At 41.9% G+C, this 12,572-nt stretch overlaps 1 protein-coding gene across 1 annotated transcript in view; it reads left to right on the top strand.

Annotated features, from left to right (window-relative positions):
* Positions 1–12,572, top strand: part of CDH17 (cadherin 17) — a 107,056-nt gene that overhangs the window by 18,901 nt on the left and 75,583 nt on the right. Inside the window, exons 2-3 of the mRNA XM_040354671.1 lie at positions 2,823–2,909; positions 9,857–9,997. Coding sequence (XP_040210605.1) covers positions 2,823–2,909; positions 9,857–9,997 — 228 coding nt within the window. The remainder of the gene's footprint in view (positions 1–2,822; positions 2,910–9,856; positions 9,998–12,572) is intronic.

The following is a 12,572-nucleotide window of genomic DNA, read 5'->3' as shown; positions in this document are numbered from 1 at the left end:
TACTAAAACAGTTGAGAATCTTCACACAATGAATTGTATGAATTTTCTTTTCAATGATTCAGTCATGTGCAGTTTAAAAAATAAATAAAAAATATGTACTTTTTACATGATTGAGTTACTGAAATGTATATTCACACAATTAACTGTGTGAAGATTCTCAACACCTTCAGTAAATGAGCCTCAGTGTTCAAGGTCAATGTAGTAAAGCCAGGGAGGTGTAACCACCAGGTTACGTCTATCAAAACCAATCCTTTAGGTGCTTTATGCACAGGTATATTGTTGTCTATTTAAAGCTAAACACCATGCAGATAAAATAATAAAAAAATGAATGCAGCTGTTCATTAATCAAAGTGGTTGTAAACCTAGTTACACCACTTTTATCTACAGGTAAGCCTATAATAAGGCTTACCTGTAGGTACTGTAAATATCACCTAAACCTGCACGGTTTAGGAGATATTTACCATATACTGTACTCTTGCGCCGACATCGTCGGCGCATGCACACTGAAGAAAGGGCAATCGTGCCGTTTCTAAAGGGCCAGTGCTGTGACCGGTGGCCCCGAAAAGGAAGAGGGGTGAAGATGGATGCGGCCACCAGCCGGGACATTGCAGGCTACATTTACCAGGTAAGTGCAACATAATGGGCTAGTATGCAATGCACTTGAAGTCCACTGTTCAGCAAAGCTCAAAGAAGTAAATGAAGCAGTAGCACTAGAGACCAATCATTTGTGCTACAGTGCAGGTAGCATGCCGATAGGAGAAGAGAGCTGACAGGGTGATTAAGCTCATCAGTGCGCTGCTCCTCTTTTTTATGTCCAGTCACAGGGTAGTTGTGGAGAGGACACTTGTAAGTGAAAATGAAACTGCAGCAAAGAAGGATTAGGTCCTCTCTTCGGCTGCTTCCTGCATCTTCTCCTCAGCGGCTTCACCCTGCATCTCTTCCGCCTCCTCCGCGGCCAATACGGTCGCTTCTCCTCTGGGTCAATCAGGTCTTAAGAACCGCTTGCTGGTTGGCTGGGAGGAGAATCAGGAAGACAATAGCAAATATTAATTTGCTATTGTCACACACCTGAGTGGGCTCCAGGCAGGACTCTGTGCCAGGAGCCCACCCTTTTTGAAGCCAATTAAAGCTTTAGGCTCTAATCATGTTGTAAAGGAATGGCCCGTGACACCCAGAGACTTTTGAAGGATGGGGGGTACTCCTGTGCCAGCTGCACTAATGACTCCTGGGTCTAGGGTCATACTATGTTCATTAGGGGCATAGGATGACTGAGAACTGATATCTCTGATTACATGAGATGGGACATTAATGATAATTCATGTATTGCAGGATCTTGGAATATTACAGGTTGCTTATTCTGACCCCCAACAGGTCAATAAGAATGTCTCATAGACTGTTGAGATGCTAATTAAGGCTGCCTATTGTGGGATGTTTAAGTTTCTTGCTGTGATTGCATTCTGTGTCCATTGTGCTAATTTGGTCTGCTTCTACAGACCCTTTCATTGTGTATGCTAATGACACTGTTTTGTGTGAAAAGTCTATTGATGATAGATATGTGTTTGCAGTCTGAACGGTCAGATGTCTGACTTCTCAGGTTTAGTGGATTAGCATGTCATCTATGTTTAGTAAAGGAATGTGTTTTGTGTAACAGGTGGGGATCACTTATCGCAGAGCCAGACCGTCTGGATAATGATTAGTAATTAGCCCGTCTGAATGTGTATTGAAGCCCCCATTGTGTGATGTTGGGGGTGGAGAGTTTCATTGTCCCTGTAACATGCTTTTTGGTTGTGAACTGTATAAAAACCTGAGTTTTACCTATAAAAGATTCATTCATTCGTTTGAACCAGAAAGAACAGAGCTTGTGTCTCGTCTTGCTTCTGGGGAATGGAATGGGTCCTGTCAGCTGGATTGTCGGATAAGCTGTCGTGGGCGATGGAATGGAATATCGTAAACGGTGTTAACCCCTGACCGTTACACATGTACTTTTGAAACCCATTGAAATCCATGCATTTGGCGCCCTGCATGTAGATTAGGGGCTGGGTGCATGGATTAGGGGGTGCCCCTACACCCCTTATGGACAGGCTGCCACTAAATGGACATTTGTCTGTTTACACCTGCTTACATCCAATCTGTCTAGCGAATCGGATCAAATGGCAGCCAGGTGTAAACGGACAGGTGGTTTGTTTACGTCCAACCGCCCATAGAGGAGAGTGGCTGTGTCTGTTTCCTTGTTTCCTGCTTTGCATAAGTGGAGCAGACACAGACCAGCCATCCGCCTGCTCAGTGGGGATCAGCGGACACATTCCCCACTGTGCGGAGTCTGCCCCATGAGAAAGGGGCCTAAATCTCAAGACTGGAAACCAGGAACATTCTTGCAAGGAATTTCTCTATAATAAAGTAAATTTGTACTGAGAGAAATATGCTGCTATCATAAATATACACAGTTTTGAAAATATCAGTCTTTACATATGTGAACATTCATCCACCTGAAAAGGCTACAAAACAGTGATGATCTCAGGTGTGTATGTATCCTTGTACAAACACACCAAACCCTGGAGCTATCCCGCCAGGAAGCTGTCACTGCACACTGCCATTCATAAGCGGCTGAGGCATTCCCCACCAGAAAGGGCAGAATTTCAGAACTCTATGAAGTCAATCAATGGTTAAACATGCCACGATTCACCAAAAACTAAACTGTGGATTTGAAGGGCTTACTCTTTAATTAAAACAACACTAATAAAACCATAACAGTTCAATTGTCAGATATACATTTTTTGCTTGTCATATGCTGAGGGTGAATTTCTATTTTTTTTCTATTTCAGATAATTGTGGAAGCTCAATTAGAGCAGGGACCTCTAGGAGAAAAGATATTCAATGTTCAAGAAGGAACTAAAACAACTATCTATCAGGTAATATTATGAGATGTTCTTCAATCTCTGTGTAATCATGCTACAATTATTAACACTTCAGTCATATTTGAACATTGAGCCTTGTGTTGTATACAGTGTGTACATCCAGGCAACCCAGGTTCTGCTTAATAACCAGCCATAGATGTGCTACACCATGTTACCCTGGTGTTTAATACCGCCTTGTCAACAATCTGCATTTTCTACTCAGATATGTTACACAGTAGTGCATTTCATGGAAGAGGAAAAAGTCCCGGATAATTTTCTTATACAGACCAAAACATACACATGCACCTGTAAGGGATGTCAAAACCATGCACCCCATAAAAAAGCAATTATAGTTCTGCTAATAGAGAAAGTAAAACTTATTGCATTTCCAGTAGATGGCAGTATAGAGTGAAAAGCCTGAATGACTTAAAGCACATTCTAATGGGACCATTGCTAATAGCAGGGGAACCAAAAGACTGACCTTTATTTCTGGTGGGAACACAATAGCAGTTGCTACCCAGTCTATCAGTCTGAAGGTCATGTGTTTGTGTCATTGCAGGTAAGAGGGAGCATGTGACGGTAGTAAAAAATATCCCCGTCAAGCATTCCCTTCTTCCCATAAAAGAAAATCACCCAGTATTCCATGAGTAGAAATCCCTGGAATCGCCCAATAATCCACACATGAGCCAAAGCTTAATGCTGGAACAAGAGACACTTTAATGGCAGTATTCAGCTAGTTATATACAGTTTACAAGCTAATCATCAATCAAAGAAAAAATCTCCACCCCCTTTCCACACACTGGGGGCTCCCATACAGATTATAGGTAGACACTTTGGAGCCGACCCTGACAGACACATTTCTTTAGATAATGACATCAGTGAAGTTAATTACTACAACGAAGCAATCAGAATAATTAACATGAGCCAATTATCTAATCATTTAGCCTGACGATACAATACACATCTCTTAAGGGTAAACACAGGTCTTCTTCACAAACACAATAGATCAATTACCCTTTAGAATAGAGAGCTGGCTGGGGATGGGACATTAGCACTTCAACAGTCTGTTATGCAGAGGAATGAGTCATTCGGGTCCCCATGAAATCACCTTCTACACATAACACACAGACATTAAAATAGCAGGGAGAGAATTAGACTGAAGCATATAGGCAATTGCATACAAGTCCTTCACAGAGCATATTTAAGGCTATAAACAGGGTGAAAGTGATTTAATTTACATCCCTTGATCGGTAAAGGCTGCTGTGTGATTAATTAACATATCAACACATGTACAGTTGTTTATTATTTTCTATGAGGAGTGAGGACATTATTCCTGTATATGTAAATGTTATCATTACAGATATGTATTATTTTGTATGAACACAATAGCAGTTTATCAGTCTAAAGGCAGGGCTGCCGATAGGGGGGGACCACCAGTCTTCCTGTAGGGGGCCCGGTTACACAGGGGGGCCCAAACAGCACAGGGAATCAGTGTGGTCGGACGGAGGGGCAATTACAGGCCTCCCTGTAATTGCTCCTCCCTGCTTCAGCTGACTTTCAGCTGCTGCACGGGAGAGACACATACGCAGCTGCCGGCTTCCCTGTCCTAATAAAAAAATAACGAATTGTAACCCTGTATTGTTTTAATCCCTTGTACAACTCAATACAATTCTTGGGGGAAAAAAATTGTAAAAAAAAAAAATTGTAAAATAAACTAATTTTTAAACAGTTAAACATTTTTAAAAAAAATTATAAAATGTTTTTATTAAAAATGTAAAAAAAACGATTTAAAAAAGGGCTAATTTACACAGCTTCTCTGTTATCTTTGTGTCCGCTAAGGCCCCGTACACACGACTGAGTTTCTCGGCAGAATTCAGCCAGAAACTCGGTCGGAGCTGTATTCTGCCGAGAAACCCGGCCGTGTTTACACTTTCGGCCGAGGAAGCCGACGAGGATCTCGGCGAGGAAATAGAGAACATGTTCTCTATTTCCTCGTTGTTCAATCGGAAATTTCGGCTCGCCGAGATCCTCGGCGGCTTCACAAGGAACTCGACGAGCAAAACTATGTGTTTTGCCCGTCGAGTTCCTCGGACGTGTGTACGGGGCCTAAGAATGATTTGAGTACATTTTTAGTGAAAGTTTTATTTTGATATATTTGAGGGGGGGCCCTGCCAGGTAGGCTGTAAGGGGCCACGTGATTTCTAAAAGCAGCCCCGTCTAAAGGTCATGTGTTTGTGTCATTGCAGAAACTTTTTGATATAAACACTTCTGGTTTTACCCGGCCCGCTCCCTTTGCAATTGACCATACTTTCAGCATATGTGTAACACACCCGCTGTGAACATGTTTTTTCAACCATCTTTTGTAAGAAATATAATTCAGAGGTTGAATCACACATGCATGGCCAGTTGCCGTATAAAGTATGTTCATAGTTTTACTATATCTTCCACCTTATTGGCGATATGCCTAATATGCACTAGTTATTGACCTATGAGAAAACTGCACGTACGTTTTAGAAGCGGGAATGACATAGCATAGGGATTATCTCATCACTCTCTGTCCAAACTATATTTTTTCACTGTGACCCAAATATACATAAATGTTAAAGGTGAGTCCAGCCAACTCAGTAGTTTACGACTGTGAAAGTTAGGTCATGCTTACTCAACGCCAGGCTCATTTATTGCCGCAGTAAAGGCTGGGTGTGCCATCTTTAGGTACAGGTTAATACTGCAATGATCTTGTGAAAGAGGAACTATAAAATTCCTGTGTTTGTTCACCTGCCCATATACTTTCTTTCATGGCTAAAACCATTTTAAAGATGAGAGTTCTGAAGAGTCGATACATTAAGTATTTACATTTTATAGAGCCAGGACACCAAAATGTATTTTTTCCTAAAAAGTCAAACATTTACAAGTGTGGATGTACAAAGTAAAAATAAAGAAAAATACAGCGCTAACTAAAAATATGTGAACAAGATGAACAGCAGCAGCTCTGCCGTGAGATAACACAGAAGGTCAATAGAAAAGAATGTAAAAGCTGCGCTAAAATATCAAATACCAGTAGTGAAAAAAAATACCAAAATATCATGTACCAATAATGAATTGAATGCTAGTAGTATACTTATGGATTGAATAAAAAATAAATAAGGGAATATGAGAAGTCCATGTAAACCAACGAGAAGTACAATGGATAGGGAATAACCATACAAATGATGAAAAAAAATCTTATGATAAGAAGATCAGGATACACCCGCTGAGGTGACGATGGAATCAAAAAAGGGGAATAGCACTCAAGATGAACACCACAAACGCTAATGCTCCACCACCTACACCCTATCGGATATCACTCTGTAGTAATCCGATCGTTATGGATAGAAGTGTCCTGGATCCCATGGAGGTATGCACGGTCAACCACTTATATCCTCCAGCTCATGTTGTGGCTGTATCCATTACGGTCACAACATAAGCTGGAGGATATAAGTGGTTGACCGTGCATACCTCCATGGGATCCAGGACACTTCTATCCATAACGATCGGATTACTACAGAGTGATATCTGATAGGCTCGGCAATACCTGCCTTTGGTAAGCAGCCATTTCTGTCGGTGGTGGAGCATTAGCGTTTGTGGTGTTCATCTTGGGTGCCATCCCCCTTTTTTGATTCCATCGTCACCTCAGCGGGTGTATCCTGATCTTCTTGTCATAAGAATGTGGATTTTTTTTCATCATTTGTATGGTTATTCCCTATCCATTATACTTCTCACTGGTTTCCATGGACTTCTCATATTCACTTATTTATTTATTTTTTATTCAATCCATAATTTTACCACTAGCATTCAATTCATTATTGGTACATGATATTTTTGGTATTTTTTTTTTTGCTACTGGTATTTGATATTTTAGCGCAGCTTTTACATTCTTTTCTATTGACCTTCTGATTTTTTATTACAGAGTAATACATTTTCGCACACTGGTACTGACTAGTACTTCTCCCTCAGTGGGGAACTAGACAGGAAGTTAGCCATCCAATAAATACGTTTATATTGTAAGAAAATATCATTTATAGCTTTTGGTGGTTCTCTTTGCCCGGCCTGTCAGTTTATGTGGATGGTCATGTCTTGGTAGGTTTTCAGTTGTCCCATACTCTTTCCATTTTCGGTTTATGGATTGAACAGAGCTCCGTGAGATGTTCAAAGCTTGGGACATATTTTTATAACCTAACCCTGCTTTAATCTCCTCCACAACTTTATCCCTGACCTGTCTGGTGTGTTCCTTGGCCTTTGTGATGCTGTTTGTTCATTAAAGTTCTCTAACAAACCTCTGAGAACTTCACAGAATAGCTGTATTTATAATTAGATTAAATTACACCAGAGGCGTCCCTAGGGTGGGGCCAGAGGGGGCCCTGACCCCCCCCAACATCATGCTGTGCCCCACCATGTGCCCCCCCCCCCCCCCAAAAAAAAAAAATTGTATTTTGCTCCCCGAGAGGGAGAGCGTCCCCAGTCAGCTCTGCGGGGGATTCCTCCCCCTCCCTCTGCTCGCCGACACTGCATAATGCAAGCGCTCACACAACCAGATATTCTAGCCTGGACCGTGTTTAAGTGTGTGCACTGCAGACTGCAGTACACTGTAATCACTGAACTACATTATCTCCATCCCTTCTCTCCCCCCCATCTGTCTCCCTCCCCTCTCCTGTTCTTTCAAAACATTCACAATTTACTTTCACTTTCAGTTAGGCAGATAATATACAGTGCAAATTTATTTCCTGCATCCACAGATTGCAGGAAAGAAACTTTCATGATTCCCCCATCAACAAAGACAGTGGTGACAGGGGAATATCCCTCCTGCCCAGCAATTATATTCTCCCGACAAACAGTGATTATCACTAGTGACTATACAGCAACCACTAGTGATAATTATAAGAGAATCTGCTCATTAATGGTTAAAATCTGAGCCAGTTTCTGCTGAACCAGCTGAGATTTAAACTGTCTATGGCTGGTCTTGGCTCTTAGGCAGCCCTACATTGATTAGCACTGTGGAGTGTCAGCTTCCTGGCGGGATTGGGCATGTGGGATTTCAAACACACCCGAGCCCATCTCTATTGGTTGTAGACAGTTGAGTTCCCTGCAGGTTGCTTAGCAGCAGTGGACCCTTCTCTGACATGCTGATCAGGATGCAATCCAGGTGATGCTCTTAGTCAAATCCTAGTCATAAATATCAGTGATTTTATTGATCAAAGCCCACACTTTACAGCCCACATGGCTGCTGAACATACGTTTGATTATATTTATGTGGTTGTACTCTTGATGCTAATAAATACTGTGTTTATTAGATCTGACTGGGAGCATCACCTGGATCACATGCCGATCAGCATGTCAACAGAGAAGGTTATACAGCATTACTGCTGCTAGGTGACCAGCTGGGGGCTCAGCTCTCTATAACCAATAGTGCCAGCCTTCCCCTGCATGCACCCATAATGTCACCAGCACTAGGTCCTAATAGACTGCCGCCGCTGCCAAGGAGACAGATGCCAGACCAGCGCTGTAAATAGCAGGGACAGGACAGTGTCGGATCCCCACTGTGGCAGAACACCAGGGCCCGGTGGCAAGACAACCTTTGCAACAATGATAGTTCTCCCACTGCTTTGGACCCTTATATTTTCTTGGTGTGCTGGTGACATATCTCTTGTTTTCTGCCACCCTGGGGGGCCCCAGTATAGTAGGAAGGGAGCTCACTGCAGAAAATGTGAAAGGGCCCATAGTCTGATCGTAGTAAAGGGCCCCAGGATATATATATATATATATATATATATATATATATATATATATATAATTGCATTTTATAGTTGGCCCCCCTACTTTTGTCCCTGTCCCCCCATGTGCCCCCCCCCTAAATATGAAAGCTGGAGACGCCACTGAATTACACACAAGTGGACTCTATTTACTAATTAGGTGATTTCTGAAGGCAATTGATGCCATTAGATTTTAGGGTTGTAGCCGTGCTGGTCCAACATAATTGATGAAGTGAAACACATATATTAAAATAGTGATCAATAGTTAGGGTAAATTGCAACACATTCAGTATTGCACAAAGTGTTAGAATGCAATATAATTCACTGAAAAATATTATATTAGTCAAAAGTCCAGTATTATAGTGAGTGACTTTTGACTAATATAATATTTTTCAGTGAATTATATTGCATTCTAACACTTTGTTGGTTATTTACGAAAGGCAAATCCACTTTGCACTACAAGTGCATTGCAAGTGCACTTGGAAGTTCAGTCGCTGTAGATCTGAGGGGGACATGCAAGGAATAAAAAAATAGCATTTTAGCTTGCACATGATTGGATGATAAAATCAACAGAGCCTCCCCCTCATTTCAGATCTTCCCCTCAGATCTACAGCTACTGCACTTTTAAGTGCACTTGTAGTACAAAGTGGATTTGCCTTTCGTAAATAACCCCCTTTGACATCACATCCAGTGTAAAGAAGTCTAACGCCATGTACACACAATTGGTTCGTCTGATGAAAACGGACCGATGGACCGTTATCCTCGGACGAAACGGTAGTGTGTGGGCCCCATCGTTTTTTTTCCCCATCGGTGAAAAAAAATAGAACCTGTTTAAAAATGTTCTTATGGTTAAAAAAACGTTAGAAAAAAACGATCGTCTGTGGGAAAATCCATCGTTTAAAAATCCACGCATGCTCAGAATCATGTCGACGCATGCTCAGAAGCATTGAACTTCATTTTTCTCAGCACATCGTGTTTTACGTCCCCCCTGTTTTTCAACCGGAATAGATATGGCCCCTCTGGAGAAAAAGCAAAGTACAGTCACTGTCAGGAGGAGTACTGTGATCCTGTTGAAAAGTAATACAAAAGTGTGAGTGTCACAGTAATATATTACTTATATGTATGTTTGCATATACCATAAAAAATAATATCTAATTGCTTCATCTGCTTCAACAGTTTCAGAAAAGCGATGCCAGATCACACATGTTTGTTCTGGAAGGAACAACAGACGGTTTAATTGAAATTCAACATGATAATGGGATTCTGCAGACAACTGGACCACTTGACTGGACAACAAAACCTTTGTACAGTTTGCAGGTAATACCAGATTTATGCCACATTTACTTTATGATAAAATCACTATCTTTAGTTTTAAAGTTTTTCACTTCACTAGATATGGCCATATAGTGTCACATCTGTAGTTAAGTGGGAGTAAACTCTGATGTATGATATTTACCTATAGGTAAGCCTTTAATAAGACTTACCTATAGGTACAGTTCATATCTTCTAAACATGCACCGTTTTGGAGATATGTACTTGTTTAGATGAAGTCAGAGAGGTTGACCCGTGCCGTTTCTTCAGAGCCGTGTTGTAAACAGTGCATGTGCGGAAGTGACATCATTGCTGGCTCGGCCATTCATATCGCCAGGGCCATCTATAATGTTGATTGGACCCTGGGCAAAAAAAGTCTCCCCCCCATGCAATTTTGCTCTCCACCTGCTCTGAGACATACAATAAATATCAGCTAGACTTAAAATCAGTTTACTGTATCAGATCAGGCAGTGATTGCCAGAGGTTACAGCATATCATTACCACTTACTGACTGGATGCTAGAGGTTACAGCACACATTACGGCTCACTTATTAGTTGTTAGAGGTTACAGCGCATGATTTCTAGAGATTACTGTACAGTAATACTGCTCACTGATTGGTTGCTAGAGGTTACAGCACATCATCTCTTCACTGCAGAGGGGCATGATATACATATGAATGCCACCTTTATTTACATATGAATGTATGCGATGCATACTAGCACATTATGACTTAAACTGCCTGTTTTTTTTTTCATGCGGGTTACTACTGCTTTAAAAGTATATGTTATACACATTGTGGTTGAGTTACTAAAGATATACTGTGTGAGCTTGGGGACATGCACCCACATGGGTGTCAAATTGGGAACAGCGGCTATGCCTATGCACCATCTTTGGTACACAGCCAGGATGTGGTCATGGACACTACCTGGCGGTTGTTTGCTCGGGAGGATCTCTTGCCCCAGGTTCGGTTTACCACTTTTATTACTGTCTCTGGCTGGATGCATTTCTATTACACGCAATTTTTTTGTGGGACTGGGGATTGATGAATCAGTGATCCCCCTCCAGGTTGCAGCATGTCTATCCTTTGGAAGGGGTGTCCTTGTGCCTGGTAGGCTTCTTTTGGCTGATATGTGGCTCTGCCTCTCCTGCCTACCCTGACTTCACGTCCCTGACTCACGGATGGCCCGAGACAAGACCCGGTGGCCTCCAGTGCAGCTGTTTTTAATTGGATTTGGCAGCTTAACGCCGTGAGAGTCGTGCTCCATCTGCCCTTTGTGGCATTCTCTACCAGGGAGCCTAGCGCCTCCTGGATGTTCCATTTTCAGGTGTGAGGCCTCATACACACGACCGTTTTTCTCAGCAAAAACCAGCAAGAAAACTGCTGGCAGAGCTTTCTTGCTGAGAAAATTGTTTGTGTGTACGAGGCTTTCAGGTTTCTCGGCAGGAAATCTGGCCAGAATCTCGATGAGAAAAAAAAGAGAACCTGCGTTCTTTTTTCTCTTCGAGATTCTTGTCGGCCTGTTTCCCTGACGAGAAACCTGAGAGGGTGTACACTTACCTGTCGCCATGGAAACCCGCGCATACTCGAAATGACTTTGACGCATGCGTGGTAGCTTCCACGGCGTAGGTAGGATGAAGCAAGATGGCGGCGACGGCATCGAATGTGACGAGCGCATGCTCGTCGTACGCGATGACGTCACTGCGTTCTTGCCTTTCAAGAGAACCGCGGTTCTTTTGAAAAGGTCAGTGTATACACTCGGGCGGCAAGAGATTCTTGCCAAGAGATATGACTAAGCATTGGTTATCAATGTGAAACTAGTTAGCTCTATTACCACACTGTTTGCTGTTTTTTCTTGCTTTTGTAGTATTTTTTACCAGAATAAAAGGCAACACCCTTTTACCTTTTATTGAAGTGCGGCTGTCCAAAATTTCTTTCCTCCCATTTATTCTTGCCAAGAATCTTGTCAGGAAAAACAACGTTTTTTTCCTGACGAGATTCTTGCCCGTGTGTACAGGGCCTGAGTGTCTCAGGTTTACAGGTGGCTGCTGGTTGTCTGTGCATAACTACGAGGCACTGCTTTGGGACGTCCCTATGGACGAAATTCAGAAGAGCTGTGTCCGCCAATGAACATTTAATAGAAAACTAGATTTTTTGTTACTGTTTTGTTTGGTGCAGTATATTAATGTGCTTTCACTAAATTAAAAAAATGCTGTACATACAAAACTATAACAATTATAGGAATACAATACATGACTACTACTTCCTAGCAAATATGCAGAAACTATGGTCTGTAAACATTAGAAATGCACTGAAAAGTTACTCAACTCAGGTTACAGTGGGTTCACGATCTCTGTAGGCAAAGAGTACACCAGGCTTAACCTATAAGCGGTTGCTGGAGATCAGACGAAAGTGTCTTCAGGTATAACTTTTTTGGCTGGTACAGACCTTCCTTGGTAAGTCATTATAGAGTCCCCCTTTTCAGTCTCTATTGTTGGCTTTTTATTTGAAAAGTTTTACCATTCCCATGGGTGTGGCCCTTTTCTTAATACTGTGTTTCAATGGGGGAAACATTTTCCAAT

Source organism: Rana temporaria, chromosome 5 (genome assembly GCF_905171775.1).
Source record: "Rana temporaria chromosome 5, aRanTem1.1, whole genome shotgun sequence".
Lineage (NCBI taxonomy): Eukaryota > Metazoa > Chordata > Amphibia > Anura > Ranidae > Rana > Rana temporaria.
The sequence above is the reverse complement of the archived record's forward strand: the minus strand, read 5'-3'. Positions and strand labels throughout refer to the sequence as shown.